Here is a 27,230-nt window from a genome sequence, read left to right as displayed (position 1 = left end):
ATTCACTTAGCAACAGGAAATTTTCTAGACATATCTATCATCTCCATCTTAAATTGCTTAATAAGTGTTACGCCTCTGTCTCACATTATCAAAGTAGTTTTAATATACTTTACTTTTATTATAGACGCATGAGATTGGACGAATGCTCTCCGTTCCTCACCAGGGCAAACTCGTGCGAGACACGTCCGTCAGGGGGCAGCTTGGCTCCGAAGCCCAGTGCCGGGAACATCTTGTCACTGTCGTAGTCTTGGATGATCTCGCCCACCGCCCGCAGCGCCATGGCGTAGTTGTTCAGCTGGTACGGGTTCATGTAGTGCAGCGAGGTGGGCTGCGACGGGTTGCCTGCATCGGCATAGAACGGACACTCGTCAGTCATCAGCATGGTTCTGGAATTGCATGCCACCAACCGAAGGTCTGACTAAGCCACATACATGCAAGTCATAAGTATGTCTCAAGTCTTAACCCTCATGTTTCAAGCAAATCCCAAGTTACTGTGGTAAAATAATCAACTTGAGACGCCACAATTTTATTTTTCATTTAATTCCTATGAGAAAAACTGTTTTGAAAAGAATGTATTATGATTAAATTAAACATCTCCAGCCCCCCTACAGTGATATTAAAGAATAATGCTGCATTTTTGGGGGGATATTTCAAAAAAATGACAGCACCAAAAATATCCCATAAACAATAACTCTGTCCCTTTAATATGCGGTAATCCTCACACTCGAGCGCCTCTTGAGTAGTTTTGTAATAAAAACTCGCTGTAGCCTCCAGCCAAACTGCCAAGAATGAAACAATTATGCTGCTAATATCAGCATTTCTATGAGCAATCACACCAACCAGCGACGGGATGAGGAGGAGGCGCACGAGCAAGCGGTCCCCAAAGTTAATTACGTTTAATAACTCTGCTGCTGTTATGCTTGTTTGCCCCAAGGCGCCTCATAAAAGCCTCACGAGAGAAACATTATCAGTGCTTCATAGTGGAAAGTTTGGCCATACTAGTGCCTTTTACTTTTTCTTTGGCTTTTTTTTGTGTTTTTGTGATGGTTCTGCAGAACTTGGTACGAGCGATGGACATAATGTAGATGCTGTTATTTTTTTGTTTTAATTTTATTTATGTTTTGATTATTTATGATGGATTCCACTTGCCAAGATAATTTGTCACTCAAATAATTTTATAAAAATACATTTAATTGTTTTTTGTTTGATCATTTTCATTGGAATCATTTATGAAATTTAAAAAAATTACATTTAATTTAAGAGGTCTATATTTTTTTTATTTGATTTTTTAAAATAAAAATTTAAACACATTAAAATTTTGTAATTGAAAACGTTGTATTTGTTAGATTTTTGAAATATTATTAGAATGTTTCCAACTTCAAAAATATTTTTTGGAACTTTCACATCAAAATTCTAATTATGTTTCCTTTTATTTAGATTTCAACTTTTGTATTTGCTTTTTTAAAACAAAATAAAACATATTTTGAAATGTATTAATGTATATGTTTTAGGATAATAAACCCACAATTTGAATTCTGAAATGTGTATTATTATTTATCTTCATATTGTTTAATTTATAAATAAAAAATTACAAATAATGGTGTAAGTTTTATATTTCTTTAAACCTTTCAATATATAGATATATACAAACTCTAACTTGAAGTTGGTGAAAATCATCACATCCAAGGCCATTGTAGGCACAGTAGTGACCCTGAGAATTTGGGGAAAATTCAGTCCCTTCGGCCAGCTTTATTTAACAATATTAAATTCAATAGGCATGTCTATCGTAAATAGACCGACAAAAAAAGTCAATGAAGCCATGCCCGAAAAGGCTCAGGAAGACCACTACTTTAATTTGAAGTAAACAGTTTAGGTTCAGTTGTGTATGCTTTATAAGATTATCCATAGGTCTGAGGTGTGTTAGGACTGAATTTGTCCCTATGATAGGATCCGAAACGGGTCACAATCGTAAGTATTAGACGTGTTTTATTTATGAACAAAAATCATCGTGTGTGGGGAAAGCAGATGTTTCCCGAGTCATGACGCTCTGTGATTTGTGACGTAGAACAGAATATAGCCAATCTAAAGAAGCGACTTTACTGACGTCACCATTCTATACCACTTCCGCCTCCAGTCCCTTCGGCAACACTGCAAAGATCTGCGCATACCCGGAAGTGTCTGCCAGCCTTCGTTTTTTGGAAGATCACGTGTGATCACGCGACATTTCTGCCTCGGAGGGCTTGTTTCCAGACTTGTGGTGAAACGGAATCTTTGTGTGTGGTGTTCTGTCTTAACTGTTAAATGCCAGATATATATTTTTTTATCTTTATGTGTGGGGTCTGTCACAGATAAAAAAAAATCTTCTAAGATTTGAACAATCTTTATGTGTGTACCAGGCCTAAATCAGTTTTACTTGGCAATATTGAAATCGGTGGGCATGTATGTCAGAGTAAAATTAAATCAAAACGTGGCTCGACTTTGTTTAATTTTAAACCAAAAGGGGGCGATGTCAATCTCCACAAAGTGATTGATAAAGGAAGCCCTGCACGTTGCCTTCCATCACTTCAAGCGAGAACACGCACTCACCGTTTGACGCCGTGAAATCGATCGCCACCGTGAAATTAATCTGCGTCCTGCAACAACAAAAAGACTTAATATTCAGTCTCCGCAATCAATCTGGGATTGGCGGAGTGTCGTGCAATTAAGAGGCCCGTTACGGTTCGCCCGTCTCTCTTCATTTTGGCTTACCCGCCTCGGATGTAGTCCAGGAAAGACAGCTCGGTGTCCACCAGGCAGGACAACAGGGTTACCTGCAGCACAACACCACGACCATGGTCATAAAATAATATTTAGACTTTAGAAGTTAACTTATACTTTGCTGTCCAGAGGGGACTTTCTAATAATTTGACCCTCATTTTGATATATATTGAGCTAAGGAAGCTATATTTGGCATTGGAATAAAATCTCATGGCACACAACCAAACAAAAATGTCACAAAAAGTGGATACAGTAGCAGTGTGGCAAACATACAGCCCGCGGGCCAGAACCGGTCCGTCAGTGGTTCCGATCCGGCCCGTTCTGAAATGGGCTGTTATTCAGGATTTGATGCCTGATATTGATGCACTTGTCTAGGCTAAACGATTCTGATTCTGAAGTATTTCAAGAGCAAAGGAAGCCTACTCCATATGCAGTGCCACCTCTGCACTGTGAAGAATACAGTTCTGTGAAAATGAATACCTCCTGGAGAAATATTTCAAGAATGAATATTGCAAAATATCAGTCTATAGCTTCAGTTCAAAAGAGGTTGTTTTGGTGGAACGCTTTTATGGTTGTTGTTGTTTTCATGCACAGCCACAACTTGTATTTTTATCTTAATATTTACAAGGCAGGGGGACAACTGCACACTCAATCTGAATAATTCCCACTTTAGGTTGTATGGTGTGATGAGTCAGTTGAGTTTGTCAAGATTTCCAGATGGATGTGGAAATTTACATACATTTAAAATTACTCCTAGATCATAAGTTCTTTTCTAAAAGGTACCTACAGTTTCTAGAGCCACTGTGATCTGTACATTGCATGAGTAAATGAAAACTAATTCATAATGTTGAAATTGCACTAATTTTTAGGAAGAAATTTTAGATATTTCATCTGATTTGAGAAACAAGATAAAAGGCGGAACAAGATAATAATCAATAAAGGTGAATATTTTCCAAATGTACTTGTAATTATTTGCACCCCCCACAAACCCCCAAAGAGAAAACATTTGGAAATATCATTGTCTATAGCTTCTTTAGGCAAAGAAAAACTGGTCTGGCCCACTTGTGATCAAATTGGGGTGACAATTTTCCCCTGAATTAAAATTAGTTTGACACCCCTGCAGTACAGTATACTGAAATTATGATGGAGATCCACAGGTTCATTGTTCCATCTGCTATCAAGTACAAATTCACGTCTTGCCCCACTACTGATGATATTTCAGGACAGATTGGTTCGAAATCGACAATAGAATATGATGTTCTCTGCATTTCATTAGTCTTAGCAACAAAGTAACGAATAACTACAGTACTTACATGTACCTGTGTAATGCTGCTGGGGAATTAAATTACAAATGTATTTTTGTGTTTATTTATGTGCTTTTTATTTTGAAAAGGAATAACATTCTACGTTGTATTATTTTATGCATCACTTTATTCAAATAAAATGAACAAACTAAAGTAATATTGAAAATATTTTGTAAATAAATACAAAATCTAATCATTTACAATAACAAAATGAAATTACAAAAATTTGACATAAAACAAAAATAAATAAATGACAAGACACATTAAAATCTATTACAGCAAAAAAATAATACATTAAAATCATTACAATGAAATAAATTTAAAGAATATATGAACTAAGATCCATCCATCCATTTTCTGAGCCGCTTCTCCTCACTAGGGTTGCGGGATTGCTGGAGCCTATCCCAGCTATCATTGGGCAGGAGGCGGGGTACACCCTGAACTGGTTGCCAGCCAATCCCAGGGCACATACAAACAAACAACCATTCGCACTCACATTCACACCTACTGGAAATTTAGAGTTGTCAATTAACCTACCATGCATGTTTTTGGGATGTGGGAGGAAACCGGAGTGCCCGGAGAAAACCCATGCAGGCACGGGAAGAACATGCAAACCGTGCCGCTGAACTAAGATCCCAAATCCAAAATGAATAACAATACGATAAAATAAATGATACAAATAAATAACACAATAAAATTGATTACGATCAAATAAATCAAAATATTCTTTGAATCAAATAAAATAAAATAAAGTCTTGCACCTTGTGTTGCTCGGTGCCAACAAAGCACAAACACAATGATGTGGGCTTTCCTATAAACTGTAAGAAAACAAAAATAATTACACACGCACATAGACAGTAGACCTCACCGTTCCTGAGTTTTGGTACTTTTTCTTCTTCTTCCCTTTCTTCTTGGGATTTAGCACCTGTAGAGGAAAACGACAACCAGCTTACATTGATTGCCTTGCGTTGCCATGGTGACGCCCGATGATTGAAGCCCGTCAACACGCTGGAGACAACAACCGGCTCCATCAAGTGTCACCATGATGTTGACAGTGAGTGAGCCGAGTGCAATATCGAACATCGCGAGAATGCTTTGCCGTGTTTTTCTTGATGTGCTGTGAAACGTGTGGAGCCTAACAAGCCATGGAAACATGTTCTACAAAAAGACAGTGTCGGCAAAATGGAGAGGGCATGTTTGATGGCATGCAAAGGAGGCAAGGCGCCTTCGTCTTCATCTTCTCCTCGTCAGCATATTGTCTTGCTCTTGACCTTCACTGGTGGTTTGATCAGAGAGCCGAGGTCAAAGAACTCCAAGGAATAACGCTGACCGTACACCACACTGATGCTGATATTGACACTATGTACCGTAGACGTATACGCTTACACCTTCAAGTTATTACCAATGCTATAACATGCATGGACACGTCATTAAGTACACTTGCACCAACCCAATGACACCCAACACACAATTAGGCCTCTTTGTTTTACACTTAAAACATTTTTTTTCTAGTTATTGTCTTTCTATTGTGTGTGTGTGTGTTCTTGTCTTTATACATCTGTGTGTATATATATGCAGTATGTGTATGCATCCATCCATTTTTTTGTGTGTAATCTTGTCTTTCTGTGTGTGTTTTATATTCTTGTATGTACGTGTTTGTGTTCTTGTCTTTCTATCTTCGTGTGTATATAAAATGTATGTATGTGTGTGTGAGAGAGAGTCCTTGTCTTTCTATCATCTTTGTGTATGCATGTATGTATTTGTGGGTGCTCTTGTCTTTATGTGTGTGTGTGTTCTTATCTTTATGCAGTATCTCTGTGCTTGCTTGTCTTTCGATTTTTGTGTATAAATGCTGTATAAATATATTATTACATACAGTGTACTGTATATAATATGTGTCAGTGTGTGTCTTTGTCTTTCTATCTTTGTATGGGTGTGTTCTTGTCTTTCTGTATGTGTTTTCATTGTCTACCTATAGTTAGTGTGTGTGTGTGTGTGTGTGTGTGTGCGGTCTTGTCATGTGTTTATGTGTGTTCTTGTCTATCATTGTATGTATATAATGTATATGCTGTGTGCCCTTGTCTTTCTATTTTTGTGGGTATTCTTGTCTTCCTATCTTTGTGTGTGTGTGTGTCTGTGTGTGTGTGTGTATGTGTGTGTGTGTGTATCACCTCATAGATATGAAACTGTGACTGGCTTCTGGACATTTCTCTGTAGCTGGTGGTGAAGTCGCCGATAAAGTCGTGTCTGTAAGAGGAGGGACACGGACACGGACACACACACACACGCCCACACACACACAAGCAGATATGAAACATCGCCGCCAATGAGCCGATTGGTGGCTTGCATAATTGAGTGACATGGATGTTAATTGGTGGATTCGCAAATCTGACTTTGGGAAATTGTGTGAAAGCTGATAAAACTTTAGCGAAATTAGCAGCTAATTGGGCTAATAAAGCTAACAGCCTATTGAGCTCATGTTGAATGCCATTCTGCTTTCTTTACATCTTGTGTGTATGACAAAAAAATCTCTATCGTAAAAGGTGTGACAATGAAGAAACGAGACTGTGGCAATTGAGGCTAGATAATGCATGTTCTTACCCTCCATCTCTGTCCCAGTCGTACACTTCCACCTTGATGCTCCTACAAGATGGAAAGACAACACCGTTAAATCTCAATGCAAGATTTATCTCAATGTGAAAGTTTTAAACTTTCACATTGAGATAAATCTTGCACAAAAATAATCCAAAAATGTGTTTTCATACGATCAGATTTTGTTTAATACAATCAAGGCTTTTCATGCTCACAATGCAGAATGTCATATAATGTCATGACTCCCCTGGCAGTTATTCATAATAGCCCTTCTTTGCACAATAGACATGAACAAAATGACTAGAAATAATCTATAGTTTAAAAACAAAAAGGCCATGGCGTGCTCTGTCACCGTATTTTCATCAGTGTTTTTAACAAAAAACATACACGTGGATAAAGCCATCAGTATCTTTATGTTGTAATTGTAATAAAAGTGACATTTTGACTGTTTTTTTCACACTTTCCTGATGGGTAATACAAAGAACTGCCATCATATGGTCTGATATTTAACCTGAAAATCATACATGAATAAAAAATGTGCTGCTACAGGTTGAAAGGTCAAGTCATTACAAATGCAAATCCCCTTTTCTTTCTTCTTTTTTTTTCAAACAAGTGGAGGAGTCCAAGTAATCCAGCACCAAGTGGAGTTTGAATGAGACACCATTAAAACCTGCTGTGCTTCCTCTTCTTAATCTCGCTGGCAAAGGCTACACTTTAATCTCTATAAAGTGCTGCTTCTTTTCCATATATATATATAGCGGCACGGTGGATGACTGGTTAGAGCGTCTGCCTCACAGTTCTGAGGACAGGGGTTCAATCCCCGACCCGCCTGTGTGGAGTTCGCATGTTCTCCCCGTGCCTGCGTGTGTTTTCTCCGGGCACTCTGGTTTCCTCCCACATCCCAAAAACATGCATGGTAGGTTAATTGACAACTCTAAATTGCCCGTAGGTATGAATGTGAGTGCGAATGGTTGAAGCGGCTCGGAAAATGGATGGATGGATGGATGGATACATTCTTATTATGATGGATTCCACTTGCCAGCAGACCTAAAAAGATTCGTCAGAGTAAAGAAGATTCTCTGCTTCTCACTGACTCATTAACTTCTAAGTAGTGATTAAGACCCCTCCTTGAGCCATCACCTTGTCATGATGGAGGGGTTTGTGTGTCCCAGTGATCCTAGGAGCTAAGTTGTCTGGGGCTTTATGCCCCTGGCAGGGTCACCCAAATGATGACGACAAACAATTGACTTCGTTTTCCCTTGCCCGGACGCGGGTCACCGGGGCCCCCCATTGGAGCCAGGCCTGGTGGTGGGGCTCGAAGGAGAGTGCCTGGTGGCCGGGCCTGCACCCATGGGGCCCGGCCGGGCACAGCCCGAAAGGGTAACGTGGGTCCCCCTTCCCATGGGCTCACCACCTGTGGGAGGGGCCATAAGGGTCGGGTGCAGTGTGAGCTGGGCGGTGGCCAAAGGCGGGGACCTTGGCGATCCGATCCCCGGCTACAGAAGCTGGCTCTAGGGACGTGGAATGCACCTTTCTGGCAGGGAAGGAGCCCGAGCTGGTGTGTGAAGTCAAGAAGTTCCGACTAGATATAGTCGGACTCACCTCCACACACAGCTTGGGCTCTGGTACCAGTCCTCTCGAGAGGGGTTGGACTCTCTTCCACTCTGGAGTTGCCCACGGTGAGAGGTGCCGAGCAGGTGTGGGTATACTTATTGCCCGCCTGTACGTTGGGGTTCACCCCGGTGGACAAGAGGGTAGCCTCCCTTCGCCTTCGAGTGGGGGGACAGGTCCTGACTGTTGTTTGTGCCTATGCACCAAACAGCAGTTCAGAGTACCCACCCTTTTTTGAGTCCTTGGAGGGGGTGCTGGAGAGCGCTCCCGCTGGGGACTCCATCGTTCTGCTGGGGGACTTCAATGCTCACGTGAGCAATGACAGTGAGACCTGGAAGGGCGTGATTGGGAGGAATGGCCCCCCCCCCGATCAGAACTCGAGCGGTTTTCTGTTATTGGACTTCTGTGCTCGTCACGGATTGTCCATAACGAACACCATGTTCAAGCATAAGGGTGTCCACACGTGCACTTGGCACCAGGACACCCTCGGTCGCAGTTCGATGATCGACTTTGTGGTCGTGTCATCGGACTTGCGGCCGCATGTCTTGGACACTCGGGTGAAGAGAGGGGCGGAGCTGTCAACTGTTCACCACCTGGTGGTGAGTTGGCTCGATGGTGGGGGAAGATGCCGGTCCGGCGTGGCAGGCCCAAACGTATTGTGAGGGTCTGCTGGGAACGTCTGGCAGAATCCCCTGTCAGAAGGAGTTTCAACTTCCACCTCCGACAGAATTTTGCTCATGTTCCGGGGGAGGGGGGGGACATCGAGTCCGAGTGGACTATGTTCCGCGCCTCCATTGCTGAGGCGGCCGACCGGAGCTGTGGCCGTAAGGTGGTCGGTGCCTGTCATGGCGGCAATCCCCGAACCCGTTGGTGGACACCAACGGTGAGGGATGCTGTCAAGCTGAAGAAGGAGTCCTATCAGGCCTTTTTGGCCTGTGGGACTCCTGAGGCAGCTAATGGGTACCGGCTGGCCAACTAGAATGCAGCTCTGGTGGTCGCTGAAGCAAAAACTCGGGTATGGGAGGAGTTCGGTGAGGCCACGGAGAAAGACATCCGGATGGCTTCAAGGAAATTCTGGTCCACCATCCGTCTCAGGAGAGGAAAGCAGTGCACCACCAACACTGTGTATAGTGGGTATGGGGCGCTGCTGACCTCGACTCGGGACGTTGTGAGTCGGTGGGGAGAATACTTCGAAGACCTCCTCAATTCCACCGACACGCCTTCCCATGAGGAAGCAGAGTGTGGGTTCTCTGAGGCGGGCTCTCCTATCTCTGGGTTTGAGGTCACCAAGGTAGTTAAAAAGCTCCTCGGTGGCAGGGCCCCGGGGGTGAATGAGATTCACCCGGAGTTCCTAGAGGCTCTGGATGTTGTCGGGCTGTCCTGGTTGACACGCTTCTGCAACATCGCGTGGACATCGGGGACAGTGCCTCTGGATTGGTAGACTGGGGTGGCGGTACCCCCCCTTTTTAAGAAGGGGGACCAGAGGGTGTGTTCCAACTACAGGGGATCACACTCCTCAGCCTCCCTGGTAAGGTCTATTCAGGGGTGCTGGAGAGGAGGGTCCGTTGGGAAGTCGAATCTCAGATTCAGGAGGAGCAGTGTGGTTTTAGTTTTGGCCGTGGAACAGTGGACCAGCTCTACACCCTCGGCAGGGTCCTCGAGGGTGCATAGGGAGTTCGCCCAACCAGTCTACATGTGTTTTGTGGACTTGGAGAAGCCGTTCGACCGTGTCCCTCGGGGAGTCCTGAGGAGGGTGCTTCAGGAGTATGGGGTATCGAACCCCCTGATACGGGCTGTTCGGTCCCTGTACGACCGGAGTCAGAGTTTGGTCCGCAGTAAGTCGAACTCGTTCCCGGTGAGGGTTGGACTCCGCCAAGGCTGCCCTTTGTCACCGATTCTGTTCATAACTTTTATGGACAGAATTTCTAGGCGCAGAGGGGGTCCGGTTTGGTGACCTCAGTATTGCATCTCTGCTTTTTGCAGATGATGTGCTTCTGTTGGCTTCATCAAGCCGTGACCTCCAACTCTCACTGGAGCAGTTCGTACCCGAGTGTGAAGTGGCTGGGATGAGAATCAGCACCTCCAAATCTGAGACCATGGTCCTCAGTCGGAAAAGGGTGGCATGCCTTCTCCAGGTCGGGGATGAGATCCTGCCCCAAGTGGAGGAGTTCAAGTATCTTGGGGTCTCGTTCACGAGTGAGGGAAGAATGGAGCGGGAGATCGACAGGCGGATCAGTGCAGTGTCTGCAGTGATGCGGACTTTGTATCGGTCCGTTGTGGTAAAGAAGGAGCTAAGCTCTCGATTTACCGGTCAATCTACGTTCCTACCCTCACCTATGGTCACGAGTTGTGGGTCGTGACCGAAAGAACAAGATGCCGGATACAAGCGGCCGAAATGAGTTTCCACCGCAGGGTGTCCGGGCTCTCCCTTAGAGATAGGGTGAGAAGTTCGGTCATCTGGGAGGATCTCACAGTAGAGTCGCTGCTCCTCCACTTCGAGAGGAGCCAGATGAGGTGGCTGGGGCATCTGATTCGGACGCCTCTCGGACGCCTCCCTGGTGAGGTGTTCCGGGCACGTCCCACCGGGAGGAGACCCCGGGGACGACCCAAGACACGCTGGAGAGACTACGTCCTTCGGCTGGCCTGGGAACGCCTCGGGATCCCCCCGGAAGAGCTGGATGAAGTGGCTGGGGAGAGGGAAGTCTCGGCGTCCCTGCTAAAGATACTGCCCCCGCGACCAGACCCGGATGGATGGATGGATAGATAGTGATTAAGAGTTCCACACAAAACATTATTTAAGGTGTCATGTGGTTTAATGTTATGTATTTGTATGAAAAACGAAAATTTGTAAAAATTACAAAATTACATTCTTTGAAGGTACCTTATTTTGCCGAACCAACCTTTTCTATATTCAAAGTATTTTCATTAAGTTTAAATTTTTCTTATTTTATTACTTATTGTACATTATTTCAGATAATTACTTACTTGTATTTGTTACTATGATACTGTATATGTATTGTTTTTCTATAATTTAATATTTACATATTATTAAAAAATTACAAACTTATGGCCTCTAATTTTTGTGAACGGCACGGCGGGCGGTGCAACCCTGGGTGCGTTTACGGCCCACTATGTTTGCCGCCAATCAATGCGGCTCCTCTCCTTCCCTTTAAATGTGGCACAACTGACAGTTTCGACAGACACATCTGTGTTCAGAAGAGACCAATGTGTAATCGCAGCGATCTGTGCGTGAGTAGACCATTGTCACTGCTCTCGCCATGCTGTGGCAACAGACAATGTGAGCGGGTATACAGGTAAGCTTTTTCAAATTCAGTACAGTTTTTTAAATCACTTTTCCTGTACAGTAAGTTATTTTTTTTTACTTGTAGTGCAATAATTTTTTTAATTACAGTTGAGTTGTATTTAATTTAAGTCAAGTAAAAGTGCTTTTTAGGACTACAACCTTGACCTGTGTTTTTTGGGACTGTATTTTGATGTTGGCGATTATGGTGGTACTTGGAGAGCTAAACATTTTTGAGGTGGTACTTGGTGTAAAAAGTTTGAGAACTATTGCACTAGAACATTGAACTTCAGTGACACGCATTAGTTCCGCCTTTTGTGTCGGTGCAATACAACAATTTGAAACGTGGCGCCGTACCTGTCGTAGTCGCCATTGCAGAGAGCCCTGACAGGAATCTTGAAAGCCTGCCATACGGGATCCAGAGTGTTCTTCACCACCTCCGTCTTGTGGCAAATGGTGAACCTGCCAGACACACATGCGCACGCACAAACTTGTTAAGCTCTGTGTGCGTTGTCGGAGCCCCTTCGCATAGCATTCAGGTCGCCTCAGTGGACCCAAAAAGCCTGACAAAAGCAGGATTTGTTAAGTGCCAGGCCCGCTTTCACTGGGGGGCAAACTGCTGGCATGTTAGCACTTTGCTTTTTATGTTTTGGAAAGCTTTTACAATGGCGACAGTTTGACCCTAGAACTGAATGGTTTCCTATTGGGAAATTTTTGTTGCAATGTTGTTGTGATAGAAACTCACAGTCAAGTGAGATGTGTTCATTTTGAATATCAGCTTACTTATTATTTTATTATTATTATTAGTATTGTTGTTGTTATTATATGATTAAAAAATACACAATACAATATAATTTTTGTATTGTCATTATTATTTTCTTATCATTCAATGTATCACTTATGAATGAATGAATAACCTAAAAAATACAATCAATACACTAACACTACATTACACATTAATACAATACATACAACATAGTAGAATATAAAACTACAAAATATAAAAATATATATTATTTAATATTGTCATTATAAAGTATACAGTATAGTTTTTAAAATAGGTTTTATACTACTCAAAATATTCAATATTTTGATTGATTGATTGATTTAGTATTGTATTACTTAAAATTATCATCATCATCATCATCATTATTATTTAAAATTTGTATTTACAGTTTCATTTATATTATTTTAGATTTGTATCGTATTAAAATAGTTATTCTAGATCATTTATCATACATTTATTATTTATTACATGCAACTATTATTAACTTATATTTTCTATGATACTTAATAAAAAAGTAAAAAGACACTATATTTATATTATTTACTATATTATGTATTATTATTTTGATGTAATTGTTATTACTCATTATTAAGATTTACTAAGATCTTTTATTAATATACGGTTTTTATTATTTCATATTGTATCTTATTAAAAATGAACAACTATATTTTACATTATTCACTATATTATTCATAATTTGTGAGATTTCTTATTACTATTATTCATTTTTGTTATTACTGATTTAAAAGGACTAGTTAAAGGACTAATTGGTGTGTTTTTTTGTTTGTTTGTTTGCTAGAGGCAAATGTATACATCCAGCATCGAGGATTATATAAGAACAACACATTTAGTGCTTATAGAGTGAACATGGCCGTTTTCTGGAGCGTGAACAATCAGGGTCTATACGTGTGTGTGTGCGTGTATTTTGTTTTAGTTGGAGGAACAACAACGGCGGCGGAGGCGAGCACCAGCTTGTCAACTCACGATCCGTCTTCGTTACTGCGGTAGAAGACGAGGAAAGGGTCCGACTTGCCAAAGAAATCCTTCTTGTCCAATTTGTTGCCGCAGAATTGCAGCATGACCGACTCCTGCCAGCATCAAACACACACACACAGACACAGACACAGACACATATACACAGTGTGACAGCTGCCATGGTGACTAAGTATGATGGGACACACCAAGAAGACTTTCCATTTGACTTAGTTTTACTGTTACCTACTGTTTTGGAGTCATTCATCATTCATAATGCGGCTATAGCACGATTCATTTTTATTGGCTCAGATTGTTTTTCGAAGAATTTCTTTTTCATTTTAAGTATTAAAATATCTACAGTGATCCTGTGGGTCGCCATTCACAAATTCACCTCAACTCACGATTCGCGTTTTTGCGCTTCCTCTAAGATGCCAAGAGATGCCGTCAAAGCCCTTTCCACAAAGAAAAATAGTTCGGTAATTGGTGTCAAGGGAGTATGTTGATGTGATACATCTCGCCTGAGAGACAAGCTTTGTATGTCGGGAAGGAGCTAAGTTTAGCCTGGGTTGTTTGTGGAAGTTATGCAGCGTCTTCGCCGCATGTGCATGAACATGTATACATGCGGGGTTTATAAGTGCATTTTTTAAATTAGTAAAACTAATTAGTAAATCATAATCATATGATGATTTTCAAATAATATTGAAGAGTTTTGGGATCATAGTTTTTGTTATATTTGCGGTTTAGACTGTTGATATAGCGATCATAAACTTTTTGCGGTTACTGTTTCCACTGTTTGGAAAAAACACAAACATTTCATAAAGAATATGTTTCCAAAAGCACAAAGATTAGAAAGAAAGAAGAAATGTTGAAAAAACATTAAGATTTTTTATTTTGACATAAATTATTTAAAATAGTAAATGTATTTACTTTTTAGATAAAACATTTAAAAATCACAACAAAAAAAAATTCTTATTCTAAAATAAGAATAGGCGGCATGGTGGAAACTGGTTAGAGCGTCTGCCTCGCAGTTCTAAGGACCGGGGTTCAAACCCCGGCCCCGCCTGTGTGGAGTTTGCATGTTCTCCCCTTGCCTGTGTGGGTTTTCTCCAGGCACTCTGGTTTCCTCCCACATCCCAAAAACATGCGTGGTAGGTTGATTGAAGACTCTAAATTGCCCGTAGGAGTGAATGTGAGTGTGAATGGTTGTTTGTTTATGTGTGCCCTGCGATTGGCTGGCAACCAGTTCAGGGTGTACCACGCCTCCTGCCCGAAGATAGCTGGGATAGGCTCCAGCACGCCCGCGACCCTAGTGAGGATAAGCGGCTCAGAAAATGGATGGAAGGATGGATAAAATAAGAATTTTTTTTTGCTTCTTGGATTAAAAATAAAATGATTCTGATTTTAAAAAAAAGAAATGCAAAGAAAAATTGGTCATTTTGGATTTTTTTTTTTTTTTTTACAAAATCAGGAAATTATTTTTTATTTATTCATTTATTTACTTATTACATTAAAAAAAATCTGAAACACAATGAAATATGACTGTTGCTTTTCAGAATCATCTTTATTTGCCAAGTATGTCCAAAAAAAACCCAAGGAATTCGTCTCCGGTAATTGGAGCCGCTCTCGTATGACAACAGACAGTCAATTGACAGAGAACACTTTTGCGACATAAAGACATTGAGGGGGGAAAAAAAAAATTTTTTTTTTAAAAATTCACAAAAATCTAGATTTGGCAATAATAATAATTTTCGGGATGATATTTCATATCGCAATGCTGAATATTCAATGACTTAATGAATGATAAATTATTTTTATTCCCATTTTAATTAGGATTTTAGTTTGCCTTATCAAAATATTTCTTTGACAGTACAGCTAAACATGAATATTTAACAATGTACGTCACATGATTTTTTTTAAAAGGATGAATACTATTCTACAATGTAAGTATAATTGGTATTTACTGATTGAAACAATTTGCAATCGAGAGGCCAAATTTCAGACTCTTGTTACCCATGGCAACAAGACCAACTAGAACATGAACCTCAATGCAACATCATTGAATGCATCTAAAACATAATACAGAATATCTCGTAAAGTTTAGTAATACAAATAAAGAAACAATGTAAATGCTTACATCATCATGTCTTCTTGTACTGTAATGTGGCAGGAGCAGCAGTGAGGAGCTATTTTTAGAAAGTCCACTTTTGGACACTCGCCTTCTAATTTTAGCCTCGTTGGAAGCGTCTACTGACAAACAAACACTATCTCTGTGTTGCATTTAGGACATGAAGGGCATTTGTGTGTCAGAGCGTCTACTGACAAACACTCTCTGTGGTGCATTTAGGACAAGTAGGACATTGGTGTGTTGGGCTGTCTATTGACAAACACCCTTTGTGGTGCATTTAGGACACATGGGATGTTTGTGTGTCAGAGCCTCTACTGACAAACACAGTGGTGCATTTAGGACACGTAGGAGGAAGGAAATGTATGTGTCGGAGCGTCTATTGACTAACAAACCCATCCATCCATCCATTTTCTGAGCCGCTTCTCCTCACTAGGTTCACGGGCGTGCTGGAGCCTATCCCAGCTATCATCGGGCAGGAGGCGGGGTACACCCTGAATTGGTTGCCAGCCAATTGCAGGGCACATACAAACAAACAACCAGTCGCACTCACATTGACACCTACGGGCAATTTAGAGTCTTCAATGAACGTACCACGCATGTTTTAGGGATGTGGGAGGAAACCGGAGTGCCCGGAGAAAACCCACACAGGCACGGGGAGAACATGCAAACTCCACACAGGCGGGGCCGGGGATTGAACCCCGGTCCTCAGAACTGTGAGGCAGACGCTCTAACAAGTCAGTCACCGTTCCGCCACTAACAAACCCTCTCAGTGGATTTAGGACATGTCGGACATTTTTGTGTCGGGGCGTGTATTGACTCTCTGTGGTGCGTTCAGGGTGCGTAGGATGTTTTTGTGTCAGGGAATCTATTGACAAACAATCTCCGTGGTGCATTTTTCGACACGTAGGACGTTTGGGAGTTAGGGCGTCTCGTGAAAAATACTATCTGTGGTTCATTCAGGACCCATAGGATGTAGGACAGTTGTGCGTCTGAGTGTCTATTGACTAACAAACCCTCTCGCATGTTGCATTTATGACAAGTAGAACATTTGTGTGTCAGGGCATCTACTGACAAACACTATCCCTGTGGTGCATTCAGGACACGTAGGACGTTCGTGTTTGTCTCACCCGACAGTTGGTCAGCTCTTCGGCTCTGACGATCAACGTTCCGCATTTCTTCCCAGGGATTCCGCTGCAACACATCACAACATGACAAGTACCTTAGCTTAGCATCATGTGACACGCTTTAGTCCTCCATTTTCTTTTCTACTTTTGTGCTGTGTTTCAAAAACATGGGAAATCAGGAAACTTCCTAGCTGATGTTTGATGATATCCTCCCATATTACCTGGTCCTATTGTAGCACACTAGTGGATATTAGACACCTAGCTGGCATTATCTTAGCAGATATTAGCTGGCTAAATAGCATATCTGCCTGTACAGACGTTTACTACTGTCCTAAGTTGATGCTAGCATGCTAACTGATAATAGCTGGCGCACTGGTAAAGTGTAACTTGACATTACCATCTTAGGAGATAGCTACTGGCTAACTGGTGCAGCAAATGGTTATTTGAAGTTACCGTAATAGCCGATAATAGCTGGCTAAATATTAGCGTGCAAGTTGATAAGAGCTGGCTAACTGTTAGCATGCAACTTGATAGTACTTGGCTAACTGGTAAACTGTAGTTTGACGTTAGCTTGCTAGCCAATAATAGCTGTCTAACTGTTAGCGTGAATGCCAATAATGGGAGTATAATTTTTAGTGACCGAGCCTACAGCTCACTGATAAACTGTAATGTGACATTAGCATGCTAGCCGGTAATAGACATTATAAAATGATCACCTACACCGGTCATTAGACTTAATAAAAATGATTTATTTATTTATATTTTCTTCTTTTATGTTTCTATACAACACACTGGATGGATGGATGGACTGGAATGGATTAAAGGCATTTCAATTCATTTCAATGGGGACATTTTTTTTTAATATCCAAAGCAATTAAGTTAGGAACTTTGGTACGGAATGAATGAACTCAAGTCAGTTAATCAAGGTACAACTACTGTGTACTAGTAAATATTCTTGTTGTGCGACTCACATCAAAGCTTTCTCCAAGCGGCTTCCCAGCGAGCCAACGATCTCGCCCAGCGTGCAAAACGCCTGGCCTAGGAAATCCTGCATGGGCAAAAATAAAATAATAATAATAATTTAAAAAAATAAAACAAGCAAACATGGTACATGACAAATATGTCATGGAAACATATAGTGGATCATTTCAAAAAGTCAGTCCAGTAGATCTTTCATCCAATAGTCATATTTCACTATGTAAAGCGTAAAGTAACTTACTGTACAGTCTGCATACAATGTTACAGTAATAGTCATCAAAATGTGACTAACAGTAGAAAGTGACTTTCCCCTCTATAGAAACTCATAATTAAAAATATGTATGTTTGAAGAATCGTTTATATTCAATTCAGTGTATAAGATGTAGGATAAAATAGGCTTATGTTTTTCTTAGTCCCTTTTCAACATGTTAAGCTTTCATGTTGCTTATTGTTTGTTATAAGATTGGCTGAAAGTGGTGCAGAAAATGGATGGCTAGTATTGGTTGACTACTTTGATCTGACCGATTTTGCTTTTTTTGTGAACTCCCACATTTAATTCATTCAGCATCATGTATCAAGTTGTGTTCAGCACAGTAAGACTAGTGGTTAGCACTTCTCAGGCTGTCCCTGTGTGGAGTTTGCATTAGCGGGTGACACGGGAGTGTATTTTCACTCCCGCTCCCTCACACTCCCAGAAAGATTGATCTCATTTCCCCACCCAATGCCAAGCCAAAACTTTACAGAATCCCACTCCCCCGAACTTTTTTTAAAACCCCCCCAAAAATCTTCAATAAGCGGGGATAAACTCCCAATAAAGGTTTTCATAGTTGGTATCTCCCAAAAAAAGGAAAAAAAAAAGAAAAGAAAAATGAATACAAATATTTAAAAAGTTGAATAAAAATAATATTTTTTTTCCTCTAAATCCATGAATGGGTGAACCCACGGCTGTTGAGCTGAGAGTATACAGGTCTCCACTTTACTGACATTGGTTGGTGACCGGTCTGTTTTTTGTCTATATGTGCCCTGACATTGGCTGGGGACATCGCCTCTTTCCCAAATTCCCCAGGGATAGGCTCCAGCTATTCCAGCGACTCTAATGAGGACTAGTGCTACAGAAACTGGATGGATGGAATTGAGATGGCTCCTGAATGCACTTTTCCTTGTCGGAGCCCTTAAATTTCCCAGCGTTCTTGACTGCAGCGTGCTAGTTTTTACATGAAGACCAACAACTGAGAGGGGAGGAGGCCCGCTAGTGGTGTCCTTGTCCGTGTCTGGAGGGCCTCCACAAGAGGATTGGCTTGAGGAGCATCAACAACAAGTCTGTGCAATGATATATACACACGCGCATGTTCAGATCCTGCAGGCGCAAAACTGCTCCAAAGACGCTCGCCAGAACAGAGACCCAACACAGCGAGGTCGTCCTCCTCTTGATGAGTAAGAAACATGACAAAAAAGGTCTGACCTTTGCAAGAGGAGTTAGCTGGAAATCATATTCAACTGCAAATGCACAGCTGAAGACAATGTATCTCACCACGGCAATTCTGGGTTTGCTTATCATCATTGGCTGACAAGAAATCTCAAAATTAAAATAAATGTTTTGATCCAGAAATCAACAAAATAAATTATGAATGGATAAATGTATATTTATGTTTAAGTGTCATTTCCCAATGAAAATGCAAGTCCAGTAGAACCTCGATTTAATGGACTGGATTTAACAGACTTTTAAATTTAATGGACAGAAAATAGTGTCCAGTTGGAACTAAAAAGAAACACCCTCCCGTGCACCAGCGAGGTAAGCTTGGATAAACCTGAAAACCTTTATTTTAAACATTTTAAAGGTTTATTTTTAAATATTTAATGGGTGTTTTTAGGCTACGAAAATAAGTACAAAACAATAACTTTGTACTGTATTGGTGTTTTAAGCCACAGAAAAGTGCTCAATTTAACAGAAGCGAATATAACGGACTCCTCCTCCCCCATTAGTCTGTTAAATCGAGGTTCCACTGTATCCCGAAAATTTGGCAGTTTTACTTTTATTCCCCTGTGATTAACCAATGAAAAGTATTTATCTCCAAATGTTAATTCACCCCACAAACAAGTAAAAAAAAGTGGAGCTATTTGTTTTTCATCAAACAGCGATGACATACAGTATAAACATTAATGATTGTGCCACGCTTGTTTCAACATTCATTAGCAAAATAAACGAGATCAAAGTAGTGTGTATGACAAAAGGGAAAATAAAAGCTCTTAAATTCACATAAGTGCATGTTCTGTCAGCACATGCTTACCCCGCGGCCATATCTGTACAAGGTACGTAAACAAAGCATATGGGCTGGAACGACTGAGCTACTGTACTTGTGAGCTTTTATGAAAAACATCATTTTTGATGATGATAGTGTTATTTATAGCTGGGCATCTAGATATGGGCGTGTTCATGGACAACGGGGCCACGTGCCAGATCTGCAATCCCACACATCCACGGCGCCGACAGGACGCATTCAACCATCCTCGGCCTTCATGCTGCGCTCAGATGGAGCCCCGGAGCATTATGGGTAATTGAATATGGGTTAGGGTCTGAGGGGTTACCACTATCGGCCAGGAAGAGCTGTGGGGTGGTGAAAACATGTAATGTATCGGCCAGTGTTGCAGTATATATTAGTGAAATGGAAAAAAAAAAAAACGTATCTCCAAATTTGGCTTTTTTTTTTTTTTTTTTAATTATCATTACCATACAATAAAAAGCATGTTTCTCCAAATTTTCTTTATTTTTGTTATGTACTGTACCTCCATTGCCTCATCATCATTTTGTGTGTGTGAAATCCATCCATTTTCTGTATCGCTTATCCTCACCAAATGGAATTAAATTTTATTTTACAGTAATTTTTTTTCCCAAAGAATTGATATTATGATATTGACGTTGATAAAACAAATCGAGACACTCACGTGTTTGGAGAGGTTGTCACTTTTGCAGTCCAAGTCGTACCTGAGCAAAGAAGAGACGCAACATTAAAGTTTATTAGCCAACTTAATCAGATTTTGCTGTTACGCTCCGCCCACACTCAATGACAAAAACTGAAATGTTTTACAATTTAGCGTCTGTCTTATCAACATGATTCAAATTTGGTAGCAAATGAACAAAATGTCATCTGGAAATAGCCAAAATGATCGTCAAATGGCCACTTCAAACCAAAACGGCAGAACTTTTGTGTCTTTTAAGGCAGGCGGGGCTTCTTGAGATATTTTTTTCTTGGTGGGGGTCTACACATGACAGACATGCCTACTAAATTTCACTTTGTGGAGCAAAACTGGCCTTGCCGGCTGAATTTCCATCCATCCATGCATCCATCCATTTTCTGAGCCGCTTATCCTCACAAGAGTCGCGGGAGTGCTGGAGCCTATCCCAGCTATCATCGGGCAGGAGGCGGGGTACACCCTGAACTGGTTGCCAGCCTATCGCAGGGCACATATAAACAAACAACAATTCGCACTCACCTTCACACCTACGGGGAATTTAGAGTCTTCAATCAACCTATCATGCATGTTTTGGGGATGTGGGAGGAAACCGGAGTGCCCGGAGAAAACCCAAGCAGGCACGTGGAGAACATGCAGACTCCACAAAGGCGGGGCTCGGATTTGAACCCCGGTCCTCAGAACTGTGAGGCAGACGCTCTAACCAGTTGATCACCGTGCCACGGCCGAATTTCCCAAAATTAAAAATTTCCAGGTACATATTATTCCTATTTCCATTATTTTGTATGGGGAATAAATACTGTTTAAGAATGGTTAACGTCGTTTTACAACATCTGTAACATTGTTGTGACATGATGAAAACATACAAACCTTGGCAGAGGTAATGTGGAGATGCTGTGTGTGCGCGTGTGTGTGTGTGTGTGTGTGTGTGCGCGTGCTGGCGGCACCGTTCGCCTCTGTCACTTTGGACGCCTCATGAATCATTCATGTGATCCTATTTCATAATGAGACACACCGACAAGTGTGTGTGTGAGAGAGAGAGAGAGAGCGAGACAGAGAAAGTGAAGGGAAGGGGAGCATTAAAAACAACATGATGGATGTATGTTGATTCGACCATGCACACACACACACACACACACACACACACACACACGCAGACGGATATCCCGCGGCGCCTCGTGAGCACAAATTTGTGGATGACATCACTTGGCACTGCGTCAGATAGGATTCCGCTTCCTGTGTTCCTGTGCTGTCTGCCCCCTTTTTGGGGGTCTGGCTTTTAGGAGGGGGGCTCAGAGCTCCTTTGATGATTAATGACACACGCACACGAAAGAGGCCGCAACCCAATACACTAGCGTATGGAAAGCCGTTTATTTGCTATCCTTGCTTTCCAGCTTAAGGGCCACGTACTAGTATACTCTTTGTCCTCACTAGGAAGACAATTCAGTGCACTTACGGAACAACTAGGGCGCACTAGTATCTAACGAGCAATGGTTTTCCACTACTAGTGCCACTTTTGGCCTCTTAGTATGCAATTGAACCTGACTAGTAAACGACCGAGATGCACTAGTAACACCACTGGGCCAAATTAGTAGGCATCTGTCACGCATTAGTAGCCTCCTGGACCTTACTAGTAGCACCAAAATGCCCACCAGGCAACTCACTAGGAGTTTTTAGTTGTCCTATTACTTGTAAGATAAAGTTGTCCTACTAGTGTGTGGAAACGCTTTCCATAAAGCCATTTATTCCATATCCTTGATGATTCCCAATCCTAATACTCCAGAATATACTGGGGAAACATGAACAAAAAACATTAGAAATAACAAATACATTTCAAAAATTTATAAATTTTTATCTATAAACATTTTCAAATCAGACAAAAATAAAACTGAAAATCTACTTTTTTTAATAATTTCAGTTGCTCTTTGGATTTAACACGCTGTAAAAAAAAAAAAAATAATAAAATAATTTACTTATATTATTCAATGATTAAACGTATATGTTGAATGTACATCCAAAACCATTGTAAAACCATTGAACATTAAAAAATAAGTTACAAAATTAATTAAATTAAACACATTCAAAAATGAAAAAAATATAATTTAGATTATCTTTATTTTAACAATAAATTAATAATACAATCCATCCATCCATTTTTGCAGGTGAGCTGGAGCCAACCCCAGCTGATAAAACATAATGGTTAATTTTCATATTATATTTTTAAGATGTTGCATTTTGTAAATTTTAATTGTATGTATTTGTTTTTTAAATTGTGTCTTGTTTTTTTTAAAAGTTGTTTTTTGTAATGCAGGTGATTACAAACAGATGATAGTTAAAAGTTCAATTTTGTACAAAAAAACATTACATTGCAATTTTGAATTTTTAGAATGTTTTATTGTGTACTTTTTCCTCCATTTCCCCCTCCATTTAGTTTAGTTATGATGGTACTAATGATGACTTTAAGCTTTCCTCCTCAGGATGTGTTCTCCTGATAAGACACCTCAGCATTCCCATCACCGTCTCCACAAAACGCCTTCAAGTCAAATTGGCTTATTTTTCCTCTCCAAGTGCAACCAAGTGGAATGAGAACGCTGCTCGGGAAAAAAATAAAATAAAAAAAGTGACAAGAAAATGTGTCTTTTATTTAAAAGGCGGAATAACGTACATCTCCCTCCCGCACACAGCATGAATATTTCACTCTTAGCTTTGCTCCAATGCATGGAGAGCGGTGCATGCACACATGCACACTCACACACATGCACACACGCAAATAAATGGTTAACTCACAGGTCAAAACGTAGATTCTGCCGCTCTTCAAAGAAATAATCCAAGATAAACTTGCGCACGAAGTCGGGGTTGAGCGTGTTGTCAATCACTTCTGTCCTGCCAAACTGTATTTTTTTTAAAATCACATCAAATAAATTATATCATACTGTAAATATTTTTTATATATGCTAACACACAGTTGCTAAATGGGACACTGTAAATTGGATGCTAATTGCGACAGTAGAATGTTTCAAGTTACAAAGAACAGTCTGTGTCTGAAATTATGATATTTTTTTTCTATTATTTAAACTGTTGAAAAATCTGAAAATGTAAACCATTATTTAAAGTGAGGAATTAAAAAGAACACAAAATTATAAAATCCATCCTTCCACCCATCCATTTTCTGAGCCGCTTCTCCTCACTAGGGTCGCGGGCGTGCTGGAGCCTATCCCAGCTATCATCGGGCAGGAGGCGGGGTACACCCTGAACTGGTTGCCAGCCAATCGCAGGGCAAAATTATAAAATCAAACTTAAAAATTAAACAAATAAAAAGAACTTTAAAATGTTTTAATTTTGAATGCCAATCTCTTGTCTGGACACCAAAAACCACAGGACGAAATTTTAATTATTTTATTTTTAAATACATGAAAAATAAAAATGACAAAATAAAACAAAATGCCTATGAATATTCTCATTCATCCAGGTCATTTAATTCTCAGGGCAACACACGCGCGCTGTTTTGAACGTGTGCTGCAGTTCTCCTCCAAGTCAGGGGTGTCGCTATGGCTGGTATTGGCTAGGACGCAACATGGTGGAGTTTCCTCTGCATTTTGTGGCCATTTCCGGTACCCGTTTTTACTTTCCTTTCCGGAACAAGGAACAAAGCAAGAACAATGGCGACTGTGGAACAGAGTCTGCTAGAACAAATGGGCCTAGATGACCAGAGGAAACGTTTAATTATGCTGCAAAATCGATCGAGAAGGCAGCGGCGTGGGTGCTATGTGGAACCGGGAGGAACGCTGATTACATCATCACAGCATGTGACTAAAACGGACCAATCACGAGAGATGATCTCCGCGGCATTCTTTTTGCCCTGTGCGCGTCACGCGGGCCAATTCGTCAGTCACGTGATGCAATGCGGGCGTTGTCGGCCGCGCGACCACGGGAGTATAAAGAGGCCTTTAGGGTTGGCTAGTGAAAAACTCCACTATTTATCCCCCAAGTTAGAGGCATGCCCCAAACCACAGATGGCATCACTCTTTAGGAATGCAAAATGAGGGTCGTTAAGATGCCTTCCAGAGAGACCACTGTTCGTCCACTAGAGTGATTAGGTAGAAACTCCCTCATTAATATTCCATTCAGTTGTAAAGTGGTAGTGGAGCGGCTGAGGAGGCCGTGTTTTTTTGGAGGCAGAATTATTGAGTTTCTTTGGAATGGACGAAAGGACAGCATTGCAAGACGGAGATAGGTGATGTAGTGAGCCATCCCCTCTGTTAGCAATGGTCTTTCCACTTTCACGTAGAAGGTCTCTCTCACTCATCTTTCAAACCATCTGACTTCCCTGTCAGGAATATATTCACATTTTTGTCCTCAAAAGAATTCTGTTTCTCTTGGAGGTGCAGGTAGAGACAGCTTGACCTGAAGAGTTTGCCCGTCTGTGTTGTGCCATGCGTCTACTCAGTGGTTGCTCAGTTTGCCTAATGTATGTATCTGTGCATTCCTCCCTAACTTGACCACATACACCAGATTGCTTTTCTGGGTATGGTGTGTCCAGACTTTGGGGTGTACCAGCCTTTGTCTCCAGGTGTTACCAGGTTTGAAACGTACCAAAATGTTGTGTTGGTTAAAAATCTCTTTCAGACAGAACTGATACATACGGAATGAAAATATTGTTGTTGTCTAAAAATTTCATACAAACTAAAACATCAATCAAAATTATATTTTACTTTTAAAAAACCTAAAATATACATATATCATTAATAATCAAACATGAAACATTTTGAAAATAAAAAAGTTTAAAAAATTTTAAATAATAAAAATGAAAAAAGTGTTACAGTAAAATTTTTCATCAGCATTCAGATCTCAAGCATTGTTATAAAAATGTGTTAGTATGAAAGTAATTGTGTGCGCGCTGCTCTCTGCACAAAAAGACCTTTAATGACGCCAGTAGCCAGCAACTGTAGCATCAACGCATCCCACTGGGATACAATTACACTAACACGGACTTTGGCCATTAGAAGGCATCAAAGCATCGTGTTAACCTGCTCGCTGGCATTTGGGACCCTTCCCGTGTGTGATGCATAATACATTTGTTGACAGCAAACACGAGAAGAAACGTTTGAGCCTCTTGTGGCGCAAAAACTGTGAAAACAACAATCTTGTTCCTTTTGTTAATGTCTCAAAGCAGTCACCAACCACCATTTTATACTAAAAAAAACACATTTGTGACTCACCTCTCTCCATTCCCTGTTTGCTATCCCCTGAGTGTACAGCACACAGACTGTGGAGAGGAGGATGGGATGGAGAGAAGAGTTTAACCAGAACATTTCAACAGTGACAACTTCATGCTGACGAGTTGAGAGCGTGTTTTCCCCCGTACGCCGTTGTGGCGGGAAAACTCCCTAATTAAATGTCACTAGAAGTTTGCCTTGCAGTGTGATGATATGTCAGTGGAGGGAGGATGGCAGGAGAGAGGAAAGAGGAGGTGGGGGGCAAGGTTGTTGTTTGCGTAGGTGGGAGAGGAAAAACGAGGTTAGAGTGCGGCGGAATGTCCTTATCGAGTGAGGACGGTCGATAATATTGACATGCGAGCGTCTCCCGTCCCTTGGGGGGAGTCTCTGTGTGTGTTTTTTTTCCCCCTAGCGCGAAGACGGCACGCTGGTGGAGAAGCAGAGTGAGGCGATCATCCGGCACTAAAGTGACATTTCATTAGCATTTGCGGCACCACCACCATTGCCATCGCCGGCGCTACTGTACTGGAGTTGTGCTTGTCTCGCAAAGTGCAAGGAAATGATGTCATTGTAACGAAGGTTTGAGAACATATAGCGATCATCTTTTATGTGTTTTTACAGTAGGCCTAAACAGGCATCTTCGATACTCTGTATGTGTTGCTGATCCATCTCGGGTTAATTAAACTAACAGTTGTTTGAAGGTTTATAATTGTCGTAATATTGATACTGATTTCAGTAAGCCCATTTATGGCATTTCGTATTACAACCCCAATTCCAATGAAGTTGGGACGTTGTGTTAAACATAAATAAAAACAGAATACAATGATTTGCAAATCATGTTCAACCTATATTTAATTGAATACACTACAAAGAAAAGATATTTAATGTTCAAACTGATCAACTTTATTGTTTTTAGCAAATAATCATTAATTTAGAATTTTATGGCTGCAACACGTTCCAAAAAAGCTGGGACAGGGTCATGTTTACCACTGTGTTACATCACCTTTTCTTTTAACAACATGCAGTAAACGTTTGCGAACTGAGGACATGTAATTGTTGAAGCTTTGTAGGTGGAATTCTTTCCCATTCTTGCTCGATGCTCGAAGGTCACGGGCATTCAATGTTGATTTTCGGCCTTGCCGCTTTCATGCAGTGATTTCTCCAGATTCTCTGAACCTTTTGATGATATTATGGACCGTAGATGATGAAATCCCTAAATTCCTTGCAATTGTACGTTGAGGAACATTGTCCTAAACTGTTCGACTATTTTCTCACACACTTGTTCACAAAGAGGTGAACCTAGCCCCATCTTTGCTTGTGAATGACTGAGCAATTCAGGGAAGCTCCTTTTAGACCCAATCATGGCACCTAACTCTTCCCAATTAGTGTGTTCACCTGCGGGATGTTCCAAACAGGTGTTTGATGAGCATTCCTCAACTTTTTGCCACCTGTCCCAGCTTTTTTGGAACGCGTTGCAGCCATAAAATTCT

At 41.0% G+C, this 27,230-nt stretch overlaps 1 protein-coding gene across 4 annotated transcripts in view; it reads right to left on the bottom strand.

Moving 5' to 3' along the window:
- The window catches only part of LOC133478206 (copine-8-like), a 72,839-nt gene that overhangs the window by 28,318 nt on the left and 17,291 nt on the right, over positions 1-27,230 (bottom strand). For 2 of the 4 annotated variants that reach the window (XM_061773979.1, XM_061773981.1), the window contains exons 4-16: positions 25,744-25,790; positions 23,312-23,415; positions 20,498-20,537; positions 17,548-17,624; positions 16,580-16,643; positions 13,337-13,440; positions 11,923-12,027; positions 6,663-6,704; positions 6,233-6,308; positions 4,930-4,986; positions 2,749-2,810; positions 2,587-2,633; positions 161-342 (exon numbers count right to left, since the gene is read on the bottom strand). In XM_061773979.1, the coding sequence (XP_061629963.1) occupies positions 161-342; positions 2,587-2,633; positions 2,749-2,810; positions 4,930-4,986; positions 6,233-6,308; positions 6,663-6,704; positions 11,923-12,027; positions 13,337-13,440; positions 16,580-16,643; positions 17,548-17,624; positions 20,498-20,537; positions 23,312-23,415; positions 25,744-25,790 (1,007 nt within the window). Of the gene's footprint in view, positions 1-160; positions 343-2,586; positions 2,634-2,748; positions 2,811-4,929; positions 4,987-6,232; positions 6,309-6,662; positions 6,705-11,922; positions 12,028-13,336; positions 13,441-15,461; positions 15,944-16,579; positions 16,644-17,547; positions 17,625-20,497; positions 22,249-23,311; positions 23,416-25,743; positions 25,791-27,230 lie in introns of those variants that run through there. The other 2 variants (XM_061773983.1, XM_061773982.1) reach the window with 2 other exon arrangements.

The sequence above is a fragment of the Phyllopteryx taeniolatus genome, chromosome 5, assembly GCF_024500385.1.
Source record: "Phyllopteryx taeniolatus isolate TA_2022b chromosome 5, UOR_Ptae_1.2, whole genome shotgun sequence".
NCBI lineage: Eukaryota > Metazoa > Chordata > Actinopteri > Syngnathiformes > Syngnathidae > Phyllopteryx > Phyllopteryx taeniolatus.
Note: the sequence above shows the minus strand (reverse complement) of the source record. Positions and strands in the feature narration are given on the sequence as shown.